Source organism: Neolamprologus brichardi, chromosome 6, assembly GCF_056152115.1.
Source record: "Neolamprologus brichardi isolate AB-2024 chromosome 6, ASM5615211v1, whole genome shotgun sequence".
Taxonomy (NCBI): domain Eukaryota; kingdom Metazoa; phylum Chordata; class Actinopteri; order Cichliformes; family Cichlidae; genus Neolamprologus; species Neolamprologus brichardi.
In genome coordinates, this window is record NC_142109.1 from 28325661 (window position 1) to 28353246 (window position 27586).

General features: G+C 40.0%; 1 protein-coding gene across 1 annotated transcript; it reads left to right on the top strand.

Annotated features, from left to right (window-relative positions):
- The first annotated feature begins 1933 nt into the window (after positions 1 to 1933).
- armh3 (armadillo like helical domain containing 3) lies at positions 1934 to 27586 on the top strand. Its single transcript, XM_087842023.1, has 25 exons — positions 1934 to 2026; positions 3258 to 3367; positions 3463 to 3519; positions 3885 to 4031; positions 4928 to 5035; positions 5172 to 5264; positions 5355 to 5429; positions 5541 to 5627; positions 6403 to 6459; positions 6589 to 6632; positions 7143 to 7250; positions 8939 to 9014; positions 10011 to 10104; positions 11769 to 11870; positions 12057 to 12115; positions 12208 to 12273; positions 13548 to 13617; positions 13763 to 13823; positions 13910 to 13998; positions 15952 to 16034; positions 16345 to 16471; positions 16607 to 16682; positions 20127 to 20205; positions 24146 to 24262; positions 26408 to 27586. Exons 2-25 carry the CDS (start codon positions 3266 to 3268, stop codon positions 26498 to 26500), a joined length of 2070 nt encoding a protein of 689 aa, XP_087698149.1. The 5' UTR covers positions 1934 to 2026; positions 3258 to 3265; the 3' UTR covers positions 26501 to 27586.

Consider the following 27586-nt stretch of genomic DNA (forward strand, 5'->3'; position numbering starts at 1 on the left):
GCAGACAGAAATGACTGCGGTAGTGTTTAACTTTCCTTTCTGTTTCATCATCAATTTTAACCGTAACAAAGAGTTTCAAGCAATGAGCACCTGCAAAGTTAAAACCTTCTTAATGTTCTCTCACTCTCTTTAAACCCAGTTTCTCTCCTCTGCTCCTTTCTCATTAGGTTCTGATTTTCTTCCACTCTCTTCCTTCGTCTCCCTCTCTGTCTAATGACGCAGTAAAAGCAGAGCTTGTCTAATTTATTTTGGAAATTGAGGTGGTCCATGTACTCCTTACCAGAAATATTACCCCTTGATTGTAAAAGTTAATTTACCAAAAATGCATGAGGTCAAAATATGGACGCATTAACTGCTGCTTTGAACTACAGCCAAAACCATTGGGAAATATATTATCTCGGTCCTGAGAAACAGGTCTACCATAAAGACGGCAAAGCACTTGCTCTAATTCACAGATACAGACAAAATGAACGTGCAGTATGAAGTAGTTAAAAGGGAGTCCATTCATCTCAACTCACTGCATAATTTCCACACAACTCCATAGGAAGCAGTCACATAAATATGACAGAAAACTGCTGCTGAAAAGCCATTAAAAGACTGTAACTTTTACAGAAATAAAACTAAGATGTGAAATTAAGCTCCGGGATTTTAATGTACTGAAAATAAATTACAGTCAGAGGTGGGTAAATGTTTATTTCTGCTACCGCAAGCAATCCTTGTGGTATAAAGAAGAGCTTAATAGTTGGACTGTAATAAAGGCCACAAGCTGAAATGAGCTGGGCAAACAATAAAGTTACATACTTTAAGACAAGCCTTAACCCTTCAGACTGTATGCTCTTCTCTCTGAACCTTTGAGATATGTGAAAATATGCCAGAAAACTCTTAAACATTTATTTGCTGTGTCAATTATTTTTTACATTTACTCATCAGGGGCTTGGACACATTGATACTCTTAAATGCTTAGTGAAACTTTCAATTTTCTATGGACCTAAAATTTCCTATCACTAATTTGACATTAACTGGAATAGACTTATAAAATGATCTTTTCATTGTCTGAAAAAAGGGTGTTTGATTATGTAGTTTTGCTGCTTTTCCTGCCTTGTTTAAAAGCAACATGACTGCCAGAGAAGAGGTCAGGTGACCATTTCACGTATGAGCTTTGCTGTTTTCTGGAAGTGTATTATTGCCTCACTCAACGTCTTTATAAACACAGTTTTAACAGAATTTAATAAATCGTCACAAACATCTAAGTGTTAATAGAATACACAAATCTGTCGCATCATAAAAAGTACTGTAATCATTTTAACACTTTATTTGTTTTGTAATTTAGAATCTTTGGCTAAAATTGTGTGATATATTAAAGCAAATAGTTGTTTTCCCAGGTTGATGTGGGATCAACATCATCTAGAAGGGGCTGTGTAGTAAAGGTGCACTGGCTATAACTACAGAAAATGTAAAAATAACGTTTAGACTCTTTGTTTAATTAACATTGTCACCACTTCAAAAATGAAACAAAACAAAACACAAGCAAAAAATAGACTTTTAGTTGTCTACCATGTTGACAGGAATAAACCAAAGTCATATCTAAGTAGGCCTGTAACTGGGAGCCACCATCCAGCAATGTCCTCACAAGTAAAGACAGCATTTTATGAATGAATCTCCAGTGAAATAGGTCTGTACTGCTATTTGGCTTGATTGTGCGTCACTTATATGTGCAACAAAACTTTTTCTGTGAACCACAACATGCTCCAGTTTTTTTCGTAATTGCTAAACATCTGTCCTTTCTGCTGCATATTTTTTGAATCGGTTCCGTTAAATTGCCAAAATGTTCACGGTGTCCTTTGCCCGGAAAAGCTGCCCTATGGCGTAAACATGTTGCAATCGGTGTAGCGCTAGGACCCTGCAGATAAGCAGGAGAGTGTCGACAGCCGTATGTTAGCAGATACTGACTGTATGCTAGCAGATACTGTTGTTACAAGAATTCATGAACTGCAATAGCAGCATAGGTTTTAAAACTTTAATAGAGGTAAGAACAGACGACAGCCACCAATCTAAACAACACAACACAGTAAAGTTGCTAATAATCCCTTTCAGATATCAGCTGACAGCCAAATCGTTGTTAATATCTTTGTGTGACAAATATTAAGCTACGTAGCGTTAGCTTTAGCTGGGAGGAATCTGGGCATTTTATTAGATTAACATTTAATGACCTAACCGCTAAAGTGCTTTTTGGATGTCTGCTGGACAACAGTGCATGCTACATGATGTGTTGCCGTTTGTTGTTTACTGCTTGATCCCACCAAGTTAGGTGGCAGTGGTTAGTAAGCTAATGTTAGCTGACAAGCTAGTACTTCAACGTCCAGTTGGCTTAATACTGATCAGTGTGAGCAAATGTCAATATGATATATGATACTCAGATAATCAATTGATGCAAGCCCATAAGATGTTGGCAATGTAAACTGATAATGCAAGTTCATTTTAAACGTATTGCTCGGTCTGATTATGGGAAAATAACTTCTTCTTAAATAAAAACTGTATACTTACATTCATAACCTGTTCATTATAAAAAAGGGTGTGGGACAAAGGCATGAAATCTTGAAAAACAGGTCAGACTATTATCTATTTCTGATCTTTTCTTTTGATCAAACAATACAGAATATTTTTAGCCTTGTTTTTATAATAATCAATTGACGATTGTGGGGCCACAAGCCAGTGCACTCCTAGGGCCAGTCCTAAGTTTGGTCACAGAGGACATCTGGCATAAAATCCTTTGCCAAATCAAACATACAGATTTTGAAGGATGAGATTTCCATATTGGATTGGTCGGGGAGTCTGGGTTAACAAGGACTACCTCTGGTGCTGTTGGCCAGCAGGGTACAGGTAAAAACTGTGTGCTGGAGAGGGGGGAGGCATATTCAGTACAGCAAGAAAGAAGGAATGACAAGAGTGTGGAGGTGAGGGTGAGGACTTTAAATGTTGGAACTATGAATGGTAAAGGGAGAGTGCTGGCTGGATACATTGTACAAAGGATGCTGATTATGGAGCTACCAGGTGGGAAAAAAGGAAGAACACGGGGACAATTCGTGGATGTAGTGAAGGAGGACATGCAAAGAGTTGGTTTGACGAAGGAAAAAGCTAGGAATACAGAGAGATGGAAGCAGATAATCTGCTATGGTGACCCCTAAAGGGAGCAGCTGAAAAAAGAAGACAAATACTCAGTAAATATATATGTCTTTTAACTGTGGTTATCTTCTCAGACTTAATCATGTCTCAGGTGGAGAAGAAGGCAGGGCTGCTGAGGAGGACATCATCCTCTAAAAAGCCCTTGAAAGAGAAGGTGGTCCTCATGTATGATGAGATTTTTGCAGTGAGTATCATAGAAAGTCAAACAATGTCGATGTTGAGAGTTTTGAGAAATGCATTATGTTCAAGTGCTAACAGTGTCATTTCTGCTTGATTTAGAAAGAAGACCCAGCAAAAAATAACCCTCGTTTCTGGGATGAGCTGTTTCTTATGAAGGTAAGGAGAAAGAAGTGTGCTGCATAACAGGAAATCTCTCACAGTGCACTCTGTGGTTATGTGAAGCTGCAGCAGTGATGTGATGCACATAGTTTAAAGAATGCATACTTTAGAAAAGAGGAAGTACTGATGCTCAAATCAAATACACTGCAACCAAATACTGCAGAGATAAGGACTTTGAAGATTGCCAGGCAGTATAATTTGCATTTATTGTGATACTTCTCTACTATGAATGGTTAGGCTGTTGCTTTTTTAACAGGAGAGTAGTCTGAGATTTTGAAGTGAATCTTTTATATGACTTATGCACCCTTAACGTTTAATTCTCCTTGCCTTTCACTCAACACTTTTATCTTTTTTTCCTGCAGGTGAACCTAGAGTACCTGGAGTCAAAGTTGGAGAGTGTGGATGGGGAGGACGTCCAGCGCATTCAAGACAACATCAATTCTCTGTTTCACCACTGCGTTCAGGCTCTGGGAGAGGAGCACCAGATCAAAGTGGTCAATGCCCTGCAGGTAACTATCACCTGGATTTTCAACTGCGTGCACATTGTGTATATAATCATCACATTAGGAGCAATCTAAGTATGTTGATCAGGCTGTTAGCTTCTTTTGACTGATAAATTATGTTAGCTTGACTCTATATTTTTATTTTATAATATCATTTCACAAAAATGTGGAAATGTGTGTTGTGGTTTTAAAAAAATAAAAAATATTTAGGCAGGACTAGTTAATGGCATTCTATAATGAGTGTGTTGATATGCATAGAGGTGTTATGATTGCATTTTATAATAACTACAGTATTAAAGCTTAACCCTTTTAAATAATGAAACATACTAAAACTATTTTTCTCCTTGATGCAGTAACAGCGACAATATCATCCCATGACTGTTGTTGTCTCATGCAGGATTTATGGGCATCAGTATTGCTTTTTAGGTCTTTTTCTATTCAGAGTGAAGTTTAAGTATGCAACCAACGCAGAAGTACCCACCTGCAGTGCCCTTAAAAAACAACACCATGTAGCCTGGTGGCACTGACATTATGTAGCAGTTGAATGCTGATCGGTTGAAAAGCTGGGTTAAACAGAAAAGGGAGCAATAGCAGAGTTCACCATAAACACCATCAAGCATGGAAAAAAAAATCCAAAATCAAAACAGCACACTCAAAAAGCCCATAGATCTGTCACAACACAGCAGAGTCATTACCGTGTAGTATGACTTCTATCTACTCAAATATATAGTACATATTTACCTGATGTTCCACACCTTTGAGACATCCCCCCTTGCTGTAAATCTTCAAAAATCTGCATAACATTTAAATATTACCAATGCAAAATGATGTGAGGTGCTTTACAGACGTGCCGATTCATGAAACATCTGTTAAGCAGCCCATGTGTCCTCCTTTACTTCCAGACTCTCTGTGCACTTTTCCGAGGGGTCCACCAGAAGAACAAGTCGGCGTCCGGGTTTGATATTATCAACATGCTCATGGGGTTTGATAAGGCTGAGCAAAGGATGAAGGTATGTTAGACTCTAAACAAAAATAGAAAGAAAAATTGAGTGAAATCGATTAGTAAATAAAGATGTAAAGGGATAGCTGGGTGGAGTTGTTTTTTTTACTCATTCATACACTTCCTTTTGTTTGTGTCTCCTGCAGGACCTGATGGAGAGACTGGACAGCCTTCTCTGTGGAGACAGCTCAGAGAGTCTCAAGAGCCTTTGCCTCAAACTGTTGCTGTGTTTGGTGACGGTGAGATGGAGCATGTGTGATAATTATCATTTGATACGCTTGTTCTGCTGTTACACAAAATGTTACAGCTGTTGAAATATTGTGTTACAGGTAACAGACAACATTAGCCAGAACACTATACTAGAATATGTGATGATCAATAGCATCTTTGAAGCCATTCTTCAGGTAAACCATTTGAATAGAAAATATAATTCTGTGATTTTCAGTTATATTTTGAAATAGTCTCTCCTCCGCTCTGGTCTATTCATCTTTGCTCTCCGTTTGTTTCCTGCTCAGATTCTGTCAGATGCATCCAGCAGAGGGCAGCATGGTTATGATGCTGTGGTGCTTCTGGCTCTCCTGGTGAACTACAGAAAATATGAGGTCTGTTTGATGTGCATATGCTGACTTTTGACTGTGCTAGTGTTTCTTCATATAAAGCTTTTTCTACAATAGTCATGAACTCCAGTATAAAGCCCATGTGAGACTGAACCGGGTTGTGTATCCAAAAGCAAAGATCAACCTCCTGTTCTCCGACGAATCTCCTTCTGGAAACTGATATGTATCTTCTTCTGTAAAGTCTAAAAATTAGAAGATATGTTAAAGGCAATTATTAGTCTCTGAACACAGCAACAGTAGAGAATAATAGGTAAAAATAACTCAGAGGAAGAAAATAACTTGGGCGTTTTAAATCATGTTTCCAGAATATTAATGGTGCCACACTCTTGATTAGTTAAGCCAGTGTGGATGAGGGGTAAAACAATGTCTTCGTGCATCATCAGGGTGACTTTACAGGCTGACTGTTTCTATTTGTAGTCTTACTGGGATGCCATCTTGGGTGCATCGGGGACAAAATTAATATTCCAGCATCCATTTTCTGCACTTGGTATATATTTTAAAAACATTATTTTTTTGTACCAAAGCCCTTCTTGACGCCATATTTTCACCCTCTAGAAAGAAAAATAACCTTCAAAAAGGATGATGTATTTTTATTTGCATTTCTGAACATTGCATTGCTTAGCCTGACCAGTTAAATGTTGCAGGTTGTTAGTGTATGTACTGGGAAAGGAGGCTCTTGAGTTAGTAAGTTATAATAAATAAAGAATGGTCTTTCATGGTCTTTAATAATAAAGTATTTACTTTTCCTTTTCTGTTATAGTCTGTGAATCCATATATTGTAAAGCTCTCCATTGTGGATGATGAACCAACACTAGATGTAAGTATGCTGTCACTAGCTGTTCTTTGTAATTGCAGAATAATAAATAGCCAGCCTGATGTAGGTGGTCTTTACATCAGACAGATAATCAAAGCTTTCACTGACACCTTGGATGTTTTTCTTTTCCAGGGAATGGGTATGGTTGTCCACCAAGCTCTGACAGAATATAACAGGTGAGATTTAAAACGTCCATCTGTCAAAAAGGTGTTTTTAATGATGCAATACATAGTGTGCTGAGAGTGTTGGTACCATCAGTTTAGTTTGATGTATCCTGCAAATGTTCTATTTCTATTCTCCTTAAAAGAAAACAGGCCTTCATAGCTTTAGTTATTTATATCTGACAGCTTTCTTTGGGAGTCTGTAATGTTTTTTGGATGAGGGAAGGTTCAGATATTAAAATGCTGTGTGTGAAGGAGGTCTTGTCTGTCTGCGTGCATAGACAGACACATCAAAATGATGGATGGTAGCTCAATGCACTTCATTGTTTTTGTGTATAAACTGATTGCCCGTAGATAATAAACTGCAGAGAGCAAAAGGAGGTGTTAGGTAAATGTGTGTTAGGTTAGGCATGGCTGTTTTTATTGCTCTCTTTTGTGGCTTTCCTGCCTTTCATTAATTTGTCATTCGCTCCTCTTTTTTTGTTCTTTCTACTTTCTGTCCATCTGGTCTTTTTCTCTTTTTAGGCAGTACAAAGACAAAGAGGAGGAGAACCAGGGTGGCTTCTTCTCTACCCTCACTAGTATGGTGGGCAGCATGTTTATAGCAGATGCTGACGAGAAGCTCTCCGTACAGTAAGTGCAAAGCCGTTTCACTTCCTACATCAGACAGATTCATTGTTCTTTATACTCAAGTTAAAAGTAACAGGACAGAATTGGAGTACGAATGAACAGGTTGGCTGAAATACTATAAACAAAAGGAAGACACTCAGATATTAATAAGTTTAACCCAGTATTTACTGTTATATTTACAATGTGTTACATAGAGTTTTTAATATCTTTAAGTCCATTTGTCAGAACCTCAGTTTCATTAATAAAAACAAGATTTATCTGGTAGAATTTAGATATCGCGCCATGTTATTTCATCATTTAGATGCATGGACTTGCATGGAATTAAATCACTATTTTTGCCCATCAGTCCACATCCAGTAAGCCATAATAACACAGAAGCATTTGAGTGTGGCCTTTGTCTAAACCACTTAGATAAAGGTACTATAATTTTGCTTTTGCTCCATTTGCATCCATTTTTCAGGTGATGAGTAGACCGAGTGCTCCTCTGAAATAGTGCTTGTGTCATCAGATTAGACGATTTGTTTGCTCTTGCTTTGTTGCTCATTTTCAGTTCAATATTAGAGTCTTGCAGGACTTAAAGTCTTTGTATTATACTGGACTTTAGTTTAGCATTTCAGTTAATGCTGTCTCTGAAATAAGTTCCATTCCAAGCCATCTTCGTTCTCATTGGATGCCCCTTGCAAACAGAACATTTTTACAACAGGTGGGTGGGGCTTCTGGGCTCGCAGACATAGATGTGTGCTTAAGATGTCCATAGTAGGTATACACGCTCTCTGTGACATCATGCCGATCTAAAAGTAGAAAAAACATTGTGAAACTGAGTGTTGAGATCAGTCTGATATATATAGTCAGCTGCTGTATAATTCTCTCAGTCACTTCAGTCTTGCTGGTTTACCACCAAGGCCTGATGCTTTGTCCTCCTTCAGGAGGTTCTCTGATCTCTGCGTTAGGGTTAGGGGTCGGGTTTTTTCTTACACCTTTTTTACTTCACTATTTAGTTTGAGTTTTGAGTTAATGTTGAACTCAAGGAAAAGTTTTGTTGTTTCAGATTTCTTGCATCTCACAGGTTTTGGGCTGCTGTGTTTGTGGGTTTATAAATCATTTGTACGCTTCTTCTGGTCTATTCCTCACCACAACTTTATAGCAGATGTTGTAGGAAGTTTATTGGACTTCTTGGCTTGGTATATAATCACTTTTTCACTGTGAGTTATTTAGTCTAGACTGACGGGGGAAAATATATAGCAGTAGACAATATAACTTTTATGTGGTATGATGTTTTTGAAGAAAGTAGAAGATAGAAACTGTTGCATTGTTTAGTACGGACAGTTTGGCTCAGGCCAACTAACTTAATATGTTTAAAACTGCAGTCAAATACTCACTGTTGTTTTACATGACTAATGTCCCAATTTCTATCAACATAAAAATGGACGGTGCATTACGAGGGGATTTGGGAAGTGATTTATTATTCTGTTCAAACATTGTGCAGTAGTTAATGACACAGAAAATTAAAAAAGTGACCTGCTGATGCGTGAAGCCGTTGTTAAGAAACTTTGAGCAGCAGAGTGCTTTTCCAGTTGTTCCTTGAGCTTGACTGGATCAAAGGCTGGAATGCTCAGTCCACTATTTTGTGAAAATTTGGATATTTATTGAATTTAAAAAAGTGTTTTCTCTAACTTAACTTTCATTTCAAGGACAAATGAGGCGATTCTGCTGGCGCTCTATGAGGCTGTGCATCTCAACCGCAACTTCATCACTGTCTTAGCACAGGTAACATACAACACTTTTTTGTGTTCTTCTATGCTCACAGCTTTTGGATGTTAGAGGTCAAGTAAAAGTTATTCCACCCCTTACTTTTTCTGTAATTTTGTGTGTTGATGCATTTTTGCCTGCATTGTAACTCACAGAAAGTTGGTAAGAAACTACCTTGTCTTCATTTATGATTTAATTTAAAGAGATATTACAGGTGGTCCTCAGGCTAAGCAAAGGTCCTCAGGTCCAAAAGTTCCTGAGGTTCTCAGACTGCAATGAGAATTCAGAAAACTTTGAGTTTTATGATTTAATCTTTAGCAAACCTTATCATTTACCTCCTCTCAAGGTTGAAATCCTTTTAATCTTAAATCTTCTGCTACACATGGTATCTGTGAGATGATTTGCCAATAACGACCGATGCGCAGACCAGTGGTTAAGAGTGGAAACAGGCATCACTTTTTATGTATAAGTGGGCACAGGAAAAACTGTTTTATCATGAGGAGACCTTTAAGAGAACCAGGCCCGGGGAAGGACGGCCATGTGTTGTGACTGGCTGGGCTGTGAGTGAAATAGAAGAGAGAAAAAAAGAGAAGAGAAGATACTAACTATGGGAGTTAATTACATGCATTTGTCGTATATAAAGGCTTCGGAAGTGAAAAGATTGGAGTTGCTTGCAATTTAATGTGTTTTGCTCTTTTAGTATAAATGACTTGATAAGAGTAAAGCGTTTGAGCTAACAACCTAAATAAGGATAAGATGGCAGCCTCAGGACCAGCTCACAAATGTGTTGCTTTTTTGCAGTGTTGTGCTTATTTGCATATTTCAGGGTAAATGAAGAGATTAGGTGACTGATTAGTGCATCGTTCTGTAGATGTTTCACTCTCCTAAACGTAATCGGTCTCTACTACTCTTCTTGTTTTCTCACTGACTCAGCTTTTCTTTACATTATGAGACTCTAGGCAAGGTTAATCACTGTTAATGAGGTGTTTTTATGTGTGTCATGTCTTTCCACAGAGCCATCCCGAGATCGACATTGCCGCCACACCTACCACCACTACTCCAACCACCCCTACGACGCCCCTTGGCACAACGCCGCCCTCCCTTGACAGTAAGCCGTACACTTAATATTTTGATTCAGACACGCGTAGACTCAGAAAAGCTTACATGATGTCAGGGGCATTAATCGTTGGTTTTGGAGGGCAACTCTCACTGGCTTTATATCACTGTTTGGGAGCACATTTTAAAGTTTCTAGAAAGAATATTTGTTGACCGCAGTAGTCAGTCAACAGACTGTTTTAAAGGCGTTGTCTGGAGGTTGAAAATTGATTGAATAGACTGAGTTACAGGATTCGGTTTTTTAACCTAAAAAAATGTAACCTTGTCTTCTTTGATATAAAAAAATGACCCTTCAAAGCACCTGAATAGGCCGAGAGCACTGCAAAGGTCTCTAAAGCTGTGGGGTGTTAATGGTCTCTGCTTCTTTGCGTCCATTTAATCGTAACTTTTAATATGCATTTTTAAACACTCCCTTTAAATCTGGCAGCTTTTGTTCACGTTTTCTTTTAAACACTCAAAAGCAAAGAGGCAGAAATAAAAAATACAGTTTGTGCTTTTTACCTGATAGAATTGAGTTCCTAATACACACTCGATTTATTACACCTTAATAAGTGAATTATTAATACTACTTCAGCTGCTTACTAATCTCACTTTGAAAAGGAGTTTATAGCTCCCACTTCAGCTTTTGTGGATGGTGTATGTTGATGCTGGCACATTGAAAAGCAGCTCATTTGGCATGCACATGTGCTGTAACTGTTAAAAGGTACAGGTTTCTATCTCTGGCTAGCTTCAAACCCAAGAGCCATTTTCTATATAAAATATTAACCTCCAGCTTCAAATACAAATGAGAGTTTCACATGCAGTGTGCATCATGAAAAGTTGAGAGAGCGTCAGCACATACATGTGCCTTGTAATCACATGTCAGGAATATGCATTTCCTTCTACAGTCGAGCCTCACACGATAGTATACTGATGGTGTGAAATGTTTTTGGTTTTTTTGGTGGTATGCCTGCTGTGTGCTGAGGAAGAAGGAAACACAGGAGGGTTTTGTGGGGTGGAGGGACATGACCAGCTCATCATTTAACCATGAGTCAAGCTGGATGTTTCAGAGAGCAGAGATTTTTAAATGGATGAAAATGCTTGTCTAGACTGCACAGTTAAATACAGTAGCTACAGTAATGGCAAAAACACATTACTTTTTGTGCTTGAATGAACACTCCGTTCACCCAAACAAGTTAGCTGCTGTTTTATCCCAAAAGGCTGAGTCTGTTCATCTGGACGTAGCAATTTCAGTGGGAGAAACGTTTTGTCACTCATCCAAGTGATTTCTTCAGTCTCAGCTGACTGCAGGTTTCTCCAACCATATAAACAGTACATTTGCACAATGACTGAAACCAGCCCACTGAAGGAACAGTTGGGCTGTGAGGTCAAACAGTTACGTCCAGATGAACAGAATCAACCTTTTGGGATTAACTTACCTGGATGATTGAGAATGCATCAAGACAGCTGTTGTTTCAGTGTCATGCTGTTGATAATGGTGACTTTAAGATGGGCTCAGGTTTCATGGAGAGCCATAATTTAAAGACTGGGACTAACTTCAAAATTTCTGACTTTTTTGCAACTTTGGAAATTAGTTTGACTGTGTGTGTGTGTGTGTTTTTTTTTGCCCTAGTGATGATGTTTATCTGTACTGTCATTTCTACATTTGCATTATAGTGATGAGCAACCCAGAACTGCCTCTGGATCCTAACCTGCAGACCAGCAACCTTCTCATCACCTTCCTCAAGTATGCTTCCATTGTAATGCAGGATACAAAAGGTAACAAAAAGATTTAAATCCTCTTTCTCTTGGTCTCTGCTACTCTACCTTCTTATAATCATTCATTCTGGTCATTTTAATTTCATCTTTGTCCTAAAGTGCCCCCCTTATTATTATACTGTTATAGCTGTCATCATGTTGTGGGTTGTTTATGTTTAGTCCTTTTATCTGTTATTGTTTTCAAAGATGAGCACCGACTCAACAGCGCCAGACTGTGCCTGATTATTCTCACCTGCATAGCCGAGGTATGAGAACCCACCGTCCTGCAACAAATGCCACCGACCGCATTCTCCATCAACCTGACCATCTTTGTTTTTAATCCTTTCCTGTACGATAGGACCAGTATGCTGATGCCTTTCTTCATGATGACAATATGAACTTCAGAGTCAGTCTCCATCGAATGGTGAGTTCATGGCCGTGTGAGTGACACTCAGTGAGGATAGAAGTAATTACAAGGTGCGATCCGAAAGTCCAGCCTGTTTCTGTTATGCGTGATTAGCGTACATCATGGTCATTTCCATGAACAGGTGTGAGAAGTAACTTTCCTGAGTCAGGATTTTGTGTGACAGTGCACGGTCAACACTGGGATCTGCGTTAAACAGGTTTTTATGACCTCTTGTGTGTGGACATTTCTCATTTGTATGGTCTCTTTGAATAGCACAGTGTAAATGTAATAAACCTGCACTGTCAGTGGAAGATGTTTCACTTTAAGGGGACACATCAGGTCAGGATGGTGACCCAGGCCGTGATCATCACTCTTTTGATTGTTCCCGGGGGTTGAAAACTGAATTCATTCCCTAGGGTCAGACTTTTTACTGCATGTTCTGTTATAACATCTTGCAGCACAGATGAATCTAAATGTTACACAGTGGCACAGTGAATTGTACACTTTAAAAATGTGCGCTGGTTCGTTTCCCCCTACTAAGATATTTTTAACTCCCTACTTGTCTTCCCTCGCCTGATATTACTCCCTCTGATTGCTTCCTCTTGTGCATCAAAGATAGTTAGATAGAAAGATAGGAGCATTTCAAGTGTGGACACTGGGTGTGGTATATGGTTTCTGCAGTTGGTTGGAGGTATCAACTGTTTTAGTTTTGTCAACTGAAACATATAATCAGCTCCTTCTTGAGTGAATCTCGTTCTGTAGCTAAACTCAGACTCCATCATTTTGGACTTCAGCTGGCGGCTGTAGACCTTCTCTGCAGCCTCTGTGAGCTCAGAATAGCGGTGCATGGAAAAATTGCCCACTGCTACAGATTCTGGTTAGTGTGGCCCTCTTGCTCACTGATCTCCAGACCAGAAGGAGGACTGCTGACAGTTCAAAACAGTAGAATTGGAGTACCTCCCACAAATCCTCTTTGTGAAAACAGCTAAATAAAATTGAAATATAGCACAAAAGCAACCTGGCCAGTGAGATATCTGGAAAAACATGAGTTACTCTCTTAAAAGTTGTACTTTGAAGGATTACATACCCGTGCAGATGCTGTCAGTTTCTGACTGTGACTGTTATTTAGTGTCTGCTGATTATCTGCTCTGTGTCACTTAACAATAAATAACATACAGCTGTAAAAACTGTTTCCAAAACTGCAAAGTAGGCTTGTCTTGTACAATTATAATTATTAAAATTACAGAGTATCTGTGCATATTAACATATTTTTCTATTTCTATATTTTTCAGCCTATGAGGCACAGGAAAAAAGCAGTGGACAAGAACATCCCGTCGCGGCCGCTGGTGTGTGCTGTTCTAGGTAAGAAGAGTGTTTTAACTTTTTACTATGAATTCAAATCAGCAATGATATCTGTTAGCTATAAGGCCTAACTTCTGAGTTTTTGCATCAATTAAACTTCATCGCAGTCAAAGGTCATGCATTTTAACAGTTATCTTTTGTGCAGATCTGATGGTGGAGTTTATTGTTACTCACATGATGAAGGATTTCCCCATGGATTTATACCTGTGAGAACACATTAAATTACACATTTTATGACCCATCCATCATCAAATTGATTTAATCAGAGTTTCTTGTCTTATTTCCTGTGCAGGCGCTGTGTGCAGATCATCCACAAACTCCTTTGTTACCAAAAGAAATGTAGAATCAGATTACACTACACCTGGAGAGAGCTTTGGTCAGGTAATGATACCTCATCTTCTCGCTTATGTACTGTTTGTCAGACAAAAAGCCCCATTCAGATAGGATTTATTTCTCAGGGAAAATGCCTGCTGTTTTTTATATATCACAGGTTATCTCATAATTTAAATCCCAGTGTCCTTGTATTTTAGAGTCAATCTCAGCTTTTCCATTTTCATCTCAGTTTTTGTGAATTAGTGAGCTGATAATACCATTTAGCTCAAAGCACAGTCCCTCAGAGCTTTGAAAAACAATTTCCAATTTATGACCTTTTCACTGAAATAAGTAGATACGTTTTAGATAGTAGATAAATACACCCTTACTGCTTTTAGAGTTAAGAAGGTAAGTAGCACCCAGGTGCTGCTAATCAAATGCACTCGATTGTTGATCATTTGCAAGCATGACCACCTCTATAACAGCAGAAGTTTGAGTTATTTGCTTGCATGGCGCATTCAGGTGTGTTAACACAATACCGCAGTCTTTCCACGAATGAACGTTCAAGTAGATTTAACCCAAGATCAGGCCTCAGGTAGCATGTTAATGTTCACGACAGTGCAGCTGGAAAAAAACTGTGCAAATATGGATTATTCAGAGGGATTACCAGGAGAAATGGTGACGTGGCATCTGTTGGATCTGAACAAAGATTTTAAGAACAATGTTCTTTGAAGAGAAGAGATTAAAGTGGGGATGTTTGGTCGTAATTCGCAACACCACAGCATGTCAGCACAAACACCTCATACCAACTGTCAGCATGGTGGTGGAGGGATGATGATATTGGTTTGTTTTGCAGGGACAGGACCTGGGCACCTTGCGGTTGTCGAGTAACCATAAACTCCTTTGTATAAAACAGTATTCATACGCTAGAGTCAAATGTAGGGACTTCTGCCCAACAGTTAAACATTTTGGTTCTTGAAACGGGACAATGATCTCAAGCAAGGAGCAAATCTAAAACAGAATGGCTTAAAAAAGAAAAGAGTCTTCAACACAACTGAAATACTGTGGTGGGAGCTTAAGAGAACTGTGCATAAACAAATGCCCACAAACCTCACTGAACCAAACCAAGTTTGCAAAGAAGAGTGGGCCAAAATTGCTCCACAGTGATTTGAGAGATGGATAAAGTCAAACTGAAAATGAATTTGAAGTTATTGCTGCTTAAGGTGGGTTTACAAGCTACTGAATTATTGGGTGTATTTACTTAGAGTCCTGTGAAAAGTTCTTTTTCACATGACTGTTGATGTATATACCAGAAAATAAGTAAATGCTCAACAGGTTACTTTTATCCTAGGTTTAAATGACCTGAGAGACAACATATGACTAATTTAAAATGTTTGATTTGCTAAATATATATCACCTCACGAGCTGAGCAAATAGTTCCTGCTTTTGCAAAACAAACACAATTTCCTTCTAAAGTGTTGTTTTGTAAATGTATTGCATCACTGAAACCAGATAATGAGTCTCTAAAGAAAGCACAATCCATCCTCGTGGCCTTGTTTTCAGCCTGGTCAACAAACAATAGGATAACATTTCAGCTTGTAATGGCCTCATCGCGCTGTGTCTCATTAGAATACAGATTCCTCTAATCAGACCAATAATCAGCTTAATTCCCTGAATAACCCCGACTCTCTTTTCCTGGTGGAGATAATAGCGTACCATGAAATGACACTGGAGAGAAAAATGAATTCGATCGTTTGTCTTCTTTTAGCATGTTGCTGTGCCAACTCGTGTTGGAGCTTTTTTCGTGCGTGCACATTTTGGTTCTTCTCGTGGGATTGTTTGCCTCAATAAAAGCTCATGAAGAGGCTAGATTTGCACCCCCCCCCTCCTGTGATTCCATTATCTACCTTAATAAAGCTGCACACTAAGGAAAGCAGTCTGCCGCCATATGCCTCTGCTGCTAGACGATTAGCAACACTCCTCTGTATTTCATTAATGCAAGCATGTCTCCCTCTGCATTAGCTCTCATCAACCTGCTGAAGTTCCTGCTGTCAAATGAGACCACACTGCTGGCCAAGCACAACATCTTTCATCTGGCCTTGCTGGTGAGAATCATACACTGTTAAAAAAAAAACACATGGAGGCACAAGACCAGACCACAAACCACAGTGAGGATTGGTTTAATAGAGATGCTGTATGTGTAAGGGTTAGTAAGAAGACAGATTCTAGTAGTGGCGCTTCAACCACGAATCTAAACAAATTTTATGTTTGTCTAAGGAGATTAAAAGCACCAAACAGATGCGGTGTAAATGTAATTTCCCTTTATAAATCCTCTTTTTGGTTTATTTTTCTCTTGTTGGGTACTTTCTATAAATGTAACGTTCAGCTAATCCTAGTGTGTGTCTCTTTATCCAGGTAGTAAACCTGTTCAACATGTTCATAACTTACGGCGACACATTCCTGCCCACCTCCAACAGCTACGACGAGCTGTACTACGAAATCGTACGGATGCATCAGGTCTTCGACAACCTCTACTGCATGGGTACGTAACCTCATGCTTGAGTTTTTAATAATTTTTTTTAAAGCATTCCTGAACTATTTAATACGCACAGCCACCTTTATACAACCTTAATCCTAAAATCCTATTTTAGTGTATTTCTGTCATTCTGCTTTCCAGTTTTGAGAGTTTCAACTAACACAGGCCAGTGGAAGGAGGCAGCCAGTAAAGTCACGCATGCCCTTGTCAATGTTCGGTAATCACACAGCCACACACCCGCACTCACACTCTTTACTCTGATTTCTGTATCCTAAGAAGGAGAAATGAGTCATGCTGGATTGAAGGGAGCTGAAAGTGAGCGAAGTCTTCGGAGCTGTAATTTGGGTTCTCTACCATCTGACTTTTTTTAGTCCCCTAGGCCCCTCTATTTTATAAATTTTAAGCTTTTATCTCCTTCACCCCAACCTCACACAGATATTGTACTTGGTCTCTTCCTCAAATCTTTTCCCTGTAATCTCCCTTTCCTCCTCCATCTTCTCCGGGGAGATGATCCTCTGAGGTCACCCTGGCTCGAAGGCCCCAGAGGTCGGCCGTATGAACAGGATAGTCCTAGAGGATTTAGCGAGTGCAGTGGGCTCTTGATAGAACAGCATCCCTGTGTAAAAAGGCAGTCAGAAGAGCTGAAGTGCAGGCTGGGAGTATAACAGGAGTAAATGTTGAAAGAATGGATGAATAAATGCACAAAGACAGAATTCAAAAGAATTCACAGAAGATGGTCTTATAATGAACTTAAATGAAAGGACCAAACCCATTTTACTCAGTTTGTTTATTCCACTCTAGGCTGGCTTCCCATACATAAATGACAGCAGAATTACCACTGCCGAGAATCCTCTGCATGTTTGTCACTATAATCTGTTTGATATATGACGCAGCCAAAGCCAGTACAAAATAAGCCATTCAATCTCTCAGCTGTGCTTAGTGCATCAACTCATACTTGAGCTATAAAGCAGTTTATTTCTCGGAAATAAATGCTAATGATGGAGAAGATTGCCTCTGAATTTAGATTTGATTCCCTGGTGTATCCAAACAATATAAAGGAGACAGTGACACGTATCAGAAGTGACTTTTCTGTTAACAGACACTCTGCAAATTGTATTTTTTAGGACACGTTTTGTCAAAAAATACAAATTTCAGATATTTAAACCTTTAATATAATTTAATTATCAATTATTATTTGAATCTAAATAAGATGTTGTGCCACATATCATAGCCAAATGTATTTGGACATCCTTGCGTTCAGCAGATTTCAGACAACCTGTCAAGGATGTCAGGTTTGATCCTTGTAGCCTATATGCCGATTATATCTATTGAACTGGGGCCAAGAGGCACAGCTGTTCTTCCTCTGCTGTGTATTTCCATTCTGAGCTGCCCTTGATAAAATCTGGAGGATGCATCACACAAACATGCTTTTCTTGACATAACTCAGATAGACTGTGGCAGGAGCTACCTCTTAAATCATGCAAAACATTTTGTTTTCTCCCATCTTTGAACCTCTTTTGCATTGGTCATTTTTAATCTGGGACAACATCGGACGGTCTCAGTTTCAACTTTTTTGCTATTAGCTTAGAAAGATTCTTCCACATTAAACCATCTAATTTATTTTCCCCATGTCCCAGACAGTGGAACAAGTGTGGAATATTTATTTGATTGTAGCTCATAATTGCTGCCTGCTGTGCTAGTCCTGCCTCTTTAGTCCTTCAGCTCTGGATCTCCACCTGGCACTCAAGCTCACAGCTGCTGCAGCAGGTGGAGAACTGGTTTATGTGGCGCTACACAGAACTCGCCAAGGCTTCAGACAAGGGCTAAGATCAGCAGCTGCAGTGCATGATGATGAAGTTGGAGTTAATCCACAGGATAAGAAACTTGCTATAGAGCAGCTCAGTTATGTACTGTAACAAAGTATTAGGTGGATAAAACAGCTAGAGACAGAAGCTGAATTATTAAGTCATTCAACAAACATACACATACAGTGGGGCAAAAAAGTATTTAGTCAGCCACCGATTGTGCAAGTTCCCCCACTTAAAATGATGACAGAGGTCAGTAATTTGCACCAGAGGTACACTTCAACTGTGAGAGACAGAATGTGAAAAAAAAATCCATGAATTCACATGGTAGGATTTGTAAAGAATTTATTCGTAAATCAGGGTGGAAAATAAGTATTTGGTCACCTCAAACAAGGAAAATCCCTGGCTCTCACAGACCTGTAACGTCTTCTGTAAGAAGCTTTTCTGTCCCCCACTCGTTACCTGTATGAATGGCACCTGTTTGACCTCATCATCTGTATAAAAGACACCTGTCCACAGCCTCAACCAGTCAGACTCCAAACTCCGCCATGGCCAAGACCAAAGAGCTTTCGAAGGACACCAGGAAAAGAATTGTAGACCTGCACCAGACTGGGAAGAGTGAATCTACAATAGGCAAGCAGCTTGGTGTGAAAAAATCAACTGTGGGAGCAATCATCAGAAAATGGAAGACATACAAGACCACTGATAATCTCCCTCGATCTGGGGCTCCACGCAAGATCTCATCCCGTGGGGTCAAAATGATCATGAGAACGGTGAGCAAAGATCCCAGAACCACACGGGGGGACCTGGTGAATGACCTGCAGAGAGCTGGGACCAAAGTAACAAAGGTCACCATCAGTAACACACTACAACAGCAGGGAATCAAATCCCGCAGTGCCAGACGTGTTCCGCTGCTGAAGCCAGTGCATGTCCAGGCCCGTCTGAAGTTTGCCAGAGAGCACATGGATGATACAGCAGAGGATTGGGAGAATGTCATGTGGTCAGATGAAACCAAAGTAGAACTTTTTGGTATAAACTCAACTCGTCGTGTTTGGAGGAAGAAGAATACTGAGTTGCATCCCAAGAACACCATACCTACTGTGAAGCATGGGGGTGGAAACATCATGCTATGGGGCTGTTTTTCTGCCAAGGGGACAGGACGACTGATCCGTGTTAAGGACAGAATGAATGGGGCCAAGTATCGTGAGATTTTGAGCCAAAACCTCCTTCCATCAGTGAGAACTTTGAAGATGAAACGAGGCTGGGTCTTCCAACATGACAATGATCCAAAACACACCGCCCGGGCAACAAAGGAGTGGCTCCGTAAGAAGCATTTGAAAGTCCTGGAGTGGCCTAACCAGTCTCCAGACCTCAACCCCGTAGAAAATCTGTGGCGGGAGTTGAAAGTCCGTGTTGCTCAGCGACAGCCCCAAAACATCACTGCTCTTGAGAAGATCTGCATGGAGGAATGGGCCAAAATACCAGCTACTGTGTGTGCAAACCTGGTAAAGACCTATAGTAAACGTTTGACCTCTGTTATTGCCAACAAAGGTTATGTTACAAAGTATTGAGTTGTATTTTTGTTATTGACCAAATACTTATTTTCCACCCTGATTTACGAATAAATTCTTTACAAATCCTACCATGTGAATTCATGGATTTTTTTTTCACATTCTGTCTCTCACAGTTGAAGTGTACCTCTGGTGCAAATTACTGACCTCTGTCATCATTTTAAGTGGGGGAACTTGCACAATCGGTGGCTGACTAAATACTTTTTTGCCCCACTGTACATGCGCATAGATATCCCCTTTATCTCCCATGGCTTATTTAAAAAAAATTTTGCGTTTTTCTTCCAGGGCCATAATCAACCACTTCAACCCCAAGATTGAGTCATACGCTGCAGTGAACCACATCTCTCAGCTGTCAGAAGAGCAGGTAAACACTTTGCATGACTAAAAGTTGCATGTGAATAAAATTGAACTTCCATATCGTCTCGGGGCCGTTTGGGCTGAACTCCAGTGACATGTCACTCTTGTTCTTTCAGAAGAAAATCTGAATTTCTCAGTAAACAGTGAACAAGGCTGAAGTGTTTGAGGAAAAGCTCACTGAGTTTTGTGTTGGGGGGGAAAAAGCCTATTCATCAAGACGTAGTTACAGCAGTGTGGCAGAAATGAATGACTCAAACATTGGTTATGGTGATGAGACGCACAGAAAAGCAGTTGTTATCACACACATCGCTGAGCTTCAGACTCATCATGGCAGATTCAGGGAAACATTACACTGAAAGGCAGGCTTGAGTTATTCTCATTTGAGATTTTATTGTACATCAAATACAACAAATGTTGCCATTTCTCTGGTGTCTGCAGCTGCTCTTGTAGAAATAATGACAATTTTTCCACATAGTTTGCAAACACAAACAGAGTGTGGATCGAGTCATTAAGCAGAAGCGCTTGGGCGACTTTTGAAACAGTAATTTTTGGAAATACATGAGCCGGGACTGGAAGGAGGCTGAACTGATATGAGCTCTATAAGCTCCATTTAAGACTCGTGTGAAGTCTTTCGCGATGGAAAACAGCAGGAAAAAAACTTTATTTTTTTTGTACTTGATAAGAAGTGATGGATTTGGTCATTATTCTCTCCAATTACCTCTCTGCTTTTATCTACTAGATTTATTCACAACAAAGAGGAAAGCCAGAGGGTAACTCAGGTGTCAATGAGCTGCGGCTGGTTTTATGTTATTTTTCACCTTTGGTATTAACAGCCTTTTCATTAGATGCAAGGGGTTGAACAGCAAAGATTGGGTTGAAGCTGCGGTTGTCTAGGGCTGTTCGATATAACGATATATATCAGATGACGATATAAAAACGTCTATCGTTTCATTTTACGCTATCGTTTATTTCATGGTGTCGCAAAATAAACTGTTTACGGTAATATATTTTCATCGTTTTGATGGTCACTGTAGTGGCTATATTAATTTCTAAGTTCTCTATTTCTCTTATATTTAATATAACCACACTACCGACGGACAAGCGCCTGTTTTTATGCGTTGTGGTTAGCAACAACGACGTTAACACCATCGCGTGTCCGCTTGTTTATGTTCCACATAAACCTTTCACAATAAAGCTCAAGATCCCGTTGAGACTTTTCAAAATAAACTGAATCACGTGAAAGAGCAGATTATTTACGGATGAGAAGTAAAAAAAAGAGGCGCCAGGTGCTAAAAAATAAACCTTAGAACAGGCTTTTCCCCGCAGCACGCCGTGTAATAAATACTCACAAAGAAAACGGCGGCTGTTACAACTTATGTCTAAAAATGTATCGTTTCATGCATGTGTTAAAACACTCAACTCCAGCTACATGACGCGCAGCAGGAACACTTCCCGCAAGTCGAGCTGCCCGAGATTCACAGAATTTACAGAAAATGTTACATTTTTGTGATTTATATCGTTATCGGACGATAGAATTCTTATATCGGGATATGAGATTTTGGTCATATCGCACAGCCCTACGGTTGCCTTTCTGAAAGTCTATAAAATAGGCATTTCAGATCAGTGATTCTCAGCTGACGGTAGGTGTGGATGTGATCGTGTTTGGTTGTCTGTCAGTTGATTGTTTTTAAGAGCTGACAGTTTCCAGCTGTCCACTATGGTTAAATTGATACAGATAGAGGAAAGCTGGAAATGTTTAAAAATGATTTTCTTTAGAGTAACGCTGGAGAAAACCTCTTTTACTCGTCTTCTCCTAATTTTAGGCTTTAACTGCTTTTGTACACATGTGGCTGGCTTGGCTTAAGCACAACACATCACGTCTCAGCTGTCCAAAACACGTTTCTGGGTTGTAAGTGAATGAACTGCAGAGCAGCATGAACACGCGCTGACAGTGAGAGGCTGAAGATGCCAAGACCTGTCCAAACCGTCTGACTCAGCTTTGTCATAACAACATTGTGCAGACCTCCGCAGGATACTATTTAAAACATTATAAAAGGCCATTAATATAATTTAATGTGTTTTTATGTTTTAAAATTAATGCCCATTGTGCTTTCACTGCACAAAGTAATTACAAGTTGTAACTCAAATCTGGAGGAAAGAACATGGTCACTATTGGGATTAATATTTCGGTTAGTGTGTTTATGCCGGCTGAATAATTACTCTGGTTGTAAATTACAAGATCAGCCACAGCCAGGGCTGCTTTTCAGTAGCTGTATGCAGCCGGTGACTCACATATATGCAGCAGAATAGAGATAAAGAAAGCAGGAACACATGACATCTATAGAGTCAGCTCTTTTCTTTTCTCTTGTCTGCTTCTGTCCCTTGCTCTTTGTTTTTCAATGAACTGAAAGAAACTTTGAATTTTGATCCCTCAGTCTTTTGGCATACTGTCCTAAACACACATACACACACACCGACACACACAAACCCCCTGCTCTCCAGCCCTCTGGAGCGACTTCACTCTCTACAGTGACACCAGAAGACGGATGGCCTCCAGAGACACGCAGCATTGAAACAAGCTGCTGTACGCTCTGTTCCTCACACAAAGTACGAAACTGGACTACAATACTAGAGTTAAAACACATTAAAAGCCTGCTTTTTTAGTCCACGCATCAAGATAAAGACAGTGACAACTGTGTGCACACAATTGTATCTGCTTAGACACTGAAACAGTTGCACAAGCAACAACCCCTTCTAACAACCTCATACACTTTCCTTTAATTCCCCTTTTTTCCTTTACTTTCTATCAAAATTTTTGCTTTTGAACAGTTTGTTATATCGTTCGATGTTTTTCTTCTTTACTTTTTCTTTTTGCATTCGTTTGGTTTACTATTCAAACCTACCACCACTTTTTCATACAGAGAGGAGGGAGATGGAGAGGGAGGGAGGGAGCGAGAGAGAGATATGGGTATGAATTTTTCATCAGTGTACCACCAGAGGTTGAAGTAAAAACAACAGCACTTTTTATTCACAAGCAGAGTCGTAGATTTATTAGAGAACGCTCCTCTGGTCTCAGCCTTTAATAAGTCTAAAAATGTTGATTCAGCTGGATAGTAAATAAGCTGCCATGGCTAAAAGAGAATTATGTTATGCATAAATGAAATAAGACCTAAATGTAAGTTAACATATGGGTGTTTAATGTATGAGCGTTCATGTTTGTGGAGCCTTTCTGAGAAGCATGACAAAGTGCAGCTCATGTTCTTTGCTGTGAATTTTTCATGCCGTGTGGAGTCTTTCTGGAGCATTAATAAAAGAAATGAAGAAGGTCTGCTTAGTGGCGATTTCACAGCTGAAAGGTGTGGAGAATCTCTGTATAATTACCTCTGATTTTAGCCAGCCTTCTTATCTCAGCTAGACATTAGCTGAGGCAACTCTTTCCTCTGCATATGTAACCACAGTTTATACACACTACTGACGATTCTGCGTTATTCATAGCTTGAAACTTTCATTGTGAAAATGCTTTTAATCCGTGAGTCTTAACAGTCTGCTCAACAACAAAGTAATTAAGCAGCTGCAGTTGAATAAGCCTGTTAGAGTCCCAACTGAAGGCGCGGACAGCACTGAGAAAGTGGGACAGAAGAAATACAACTTAAATTAAGTGAAATCTGTCAATAAAACCTCGTTTTTCTAAATGACACGTGAAACATTTCATTACAGTGAGGCACATTATCGCTGGAAAAAGTCGGAGAGGAACCAAATGTTACGTTGCAACTCTGAAACACGACTTGATCCCTCATAAATAAAAGTGTGGGAATAAAGTATTTAACACTAATTAATTTTTGACTGCTCTGTAACCATTCCCAGTGTTCGCTGTACAATGCAAAAGCCAGTTGAGAGAATCACATGAGACTTAATTTCATTTTGTGTTTGTCTGATCTTTTTGTAAGGTGTTGGAGGTGGTACGGTCCAACTATGACACACTGACCCTCAAACTGCAGGATGGCCTGGACCAGTTTGAGAGATACTCTGAGCAGCCCAAAGAGGCTGCTTTCTTCAAGGAGCTGGTAAGAGAGAGGGAGGGTGGTTTGTTTTGAGTGTTCAAGGTTTTATACACTCCATTTGAACTCTTTCTCAAGTGCATCCAGTCTAATGTTTGACTCAAGCAGCGTTTCACTCAGAATTATCAAAAATCTGTCTCTCAGGAGTGTTAGAAACATTTTCTCAGATTTTACTGTGTTCTTTTTAGGGAAGACCATTACTTGCCGGCTTGTTTCATTATAAAATTAATGGAGAAAGTACAAGACACGAGGCAGAAGTAGCAGAAAAAGTGCACATTGACACAACAACTAGAAGGTAGAGGGTGATTGCTCAGCGCACTGTTAGTGAGGTTTTAATTTCTTTTTTTTAGACAAGAGGCAATTATAAAGTTTTAGGACTCCCATCAAAAAAAATTAAGCATCTTGTCTGATGTAAACAGGGACAATCTCCTCTTCAAGGTATCTTCTTGTGTACCTTTTGACCACTTTCAGTACAGTTATTATATTGCTCTGTGAATGCCTCATTCTGTGCTCTTGCGAGCCTCTGCGACACACACTGGATCTAATTTCATTTTGGGGAAATAACAAAAGGAGGCAAAGCGGTCTGCGTGCACTGAATGTCGTCCCTCAGATTCCTCAGGATGTTGCAGTATAACTTAACATTGTTAGTGCTACCTTGCTGATCAGATTCGCGGTGCACAGCTTGTGCATGCTAAAGGGAAAACAAACATACTACAGCTCCTGCTTCACCTCGCCCAGTGCACCGCTTCTGGGATTGGAAACTGTGAAGCCTTCAGAGGACTGCAGTTCTGATAATGCTCCATGTTAGAGTTGGGTGGAAAGAAAAGTTTATGCCTGTTTTGTGCAGTAGTTGAGGTCTGTGTGAAAATATCTGGCAAATGCAGGTGGTCAGAACACACCTTCCATGGAGTGATACGTCTGTGAAGGTTCTCAGTCATCCAGGTCATCGTAGTCAAAGGAGCTTGCAAAGAAAAGCATCTGGACTTCTTTAAGTTGCTTGAAGACGTTTCACCTCTCATCCGAGAAGCTTCTTCAGTCCTAAGGTCAAATGGTGGAGAGTCCCAGATATAAACCTAGTGGGAGTATCCCCCCCCCCCCCCCCCATCAGCCAGAGTTTCGGGTGAGCTCATTGTGAAACCTGGCCCCACCTTATCATGCAAATTCCTGAGGTCAGATGGCCCAGGATGTGAGTGGGCCTCTGTTCAAAGATGGTCGCTCACAGTGGACATAGATGCTTCTTTCACTCCTCTTTCAAACCATCTGTCCTCTCTGTCCAAAATGTGAACATTGGCATCCTCGAAAGAGTGACCTTTGTCCTTAAGATGCAGATGGACAGCTGAGTCTTGACCTGTGGAGGTGGCTCTTCTGTGTTGTGCCATGTGAGCGACCATCTTTGAACAGAGGCGGTGGTTTACGACACCAACTCTCTGCCATCTATAATCCAGTTTTGAGATCCCTTCCCAGACGCCTTAATGCCCACTCACATCCTGGGCCATCTGACCTAAGGAATTTGCATGATAAGGTGGGGCCAGGTTTCACAATGAGCTCACCCGAAACCCTGGCTGATTGGGACCCACACCCAGTTTCACACCTTGGCTCAGGCGATTAGAGGATCATCAGGGGGTCCTTTTGTCCCTCTGTGGGGGGATACTCCCACCAGGTTTATATCTGGGACTCTCCACCATTTGACCTTAGAACTGAAGAAGCTTCTCGGATGAGAGGTGAAACGTCTTCAAGTAACTTAAAGAAGTCCAGACGCTTTTCTTTGCAAGCTCATTTGACCATGGAGTGATACCAAAATCCTCCCAATTATTGACGATAGTTAGTGGGGTTAGGTTAATTGGTGAATCTAAATTGCACATGTGTGTTAAAGTGAGTACATAAGTGTGTTAGACTGGTGTAGCCTGCCTCTCACCCTATCGTAGCTGGGATAGGCTCCAACCTCACGCAGCCCTGAATTGGATAAGTGGAAGAAAATGAATGGATGATGTATTTATTGTCAGTGCCATAAATTAATTTGTCGCTGTCGTTAATGTGTTGAAACTTCAGCAGGAAATCACAGAGGCATAACTGATGAAGAGAGGTTGTTGTGAGTGTAGTGAGATGTTTTACACAAACATAAAGCCTTGTAATAAATGTGCGTGTCTCCAGGTGCGCTCCATCAGCCTGAATGTGAGGAAGAACGTCTCCCTGAACACGCTGAGTCAGGACGTCCTGCTCAAAGAGTTCTCCACCATCTCCTGAGAAACACCCACACTCCCTTCAACACGGATGTGTAAATATAGTTTAACACATGCAACAGAAACGATAACAATCCTGGATGGTTCTTTCCATAAATCATTTCTCATCTTCAGTGTCCTGTGAACTGGATAGGGGGATCCTGCAGAGACACTTAAAGGCTGGATGCACCTTAAGGACAGGCTTAAAAACTCTCCAGACTTTGCTCCTTGTGCTTGTTTATGTTCGTGCTGATTTGAAGAAGTGCCCATATTGCACTGGTCCCTCATGTGCAATCAGCAGTATTGGCTGGACTGTTAACTGACACATAAAAGTTTTGATTATGGTAGTAAAACAAAGTATTTCAGTCCTCTGGTGTCTAATCACATTTTCTGAATCATCTGTTAAGCAGTTTGTCCTTCACGACATTAGTGATGGTGATGCTGAGCCGTTTTGAGTTTGGTGAATCTTACCGTAAGTCCTCTTGAATTAGAGCATTAGCCTTTTGTTTTCCGATCAGTGCTCGTTGCGCGAGTATTAAATTCATTCTCTACATGTTCAAGATTCAATTTGAGTATTTTTATGTACTTACTTGCTAAGGGGATAAAGCAAGCTGAGGATGCTTTGAAGTGACGAAAAGCTTTTTAGTTTTGTTTTTGATGAGAGCCAATACTAACACTCACTACTGTTACTCACGTCTCCATTATTTTAACAAATGACCTGAATGTGTTTGGCGTGAGCTGTTATCATTTAGAAGAAAAACGGTTTATTAATGAAACAAAATGAGCTGTAATGTCATCATGGCTGTTGTGTCTCTGGCACACACAAGGTCTTTAGTGAGAATAGCCTCATGCGTATGCGCTCTTGAACTCACTTTTCTTCTTTCAGAACAGTTGAACTTATATTTTTGAAAGTTGATCTGAATTATGCAATTTCTTTACCTGAAGGGTCTTCTTTCTTTCCTTCACCTCTAACCTCTGTTGGTATATTTATGTTTCTTTTTTTAAATAAAGATTGGTTTCCTACTATATCAGTGATTCCTCTTGACTGTTTTCACACATCGTTGAGGAACTGTGACGTCGGTAAGTTTCAAACTGCTGCGGAAGCGTTTCA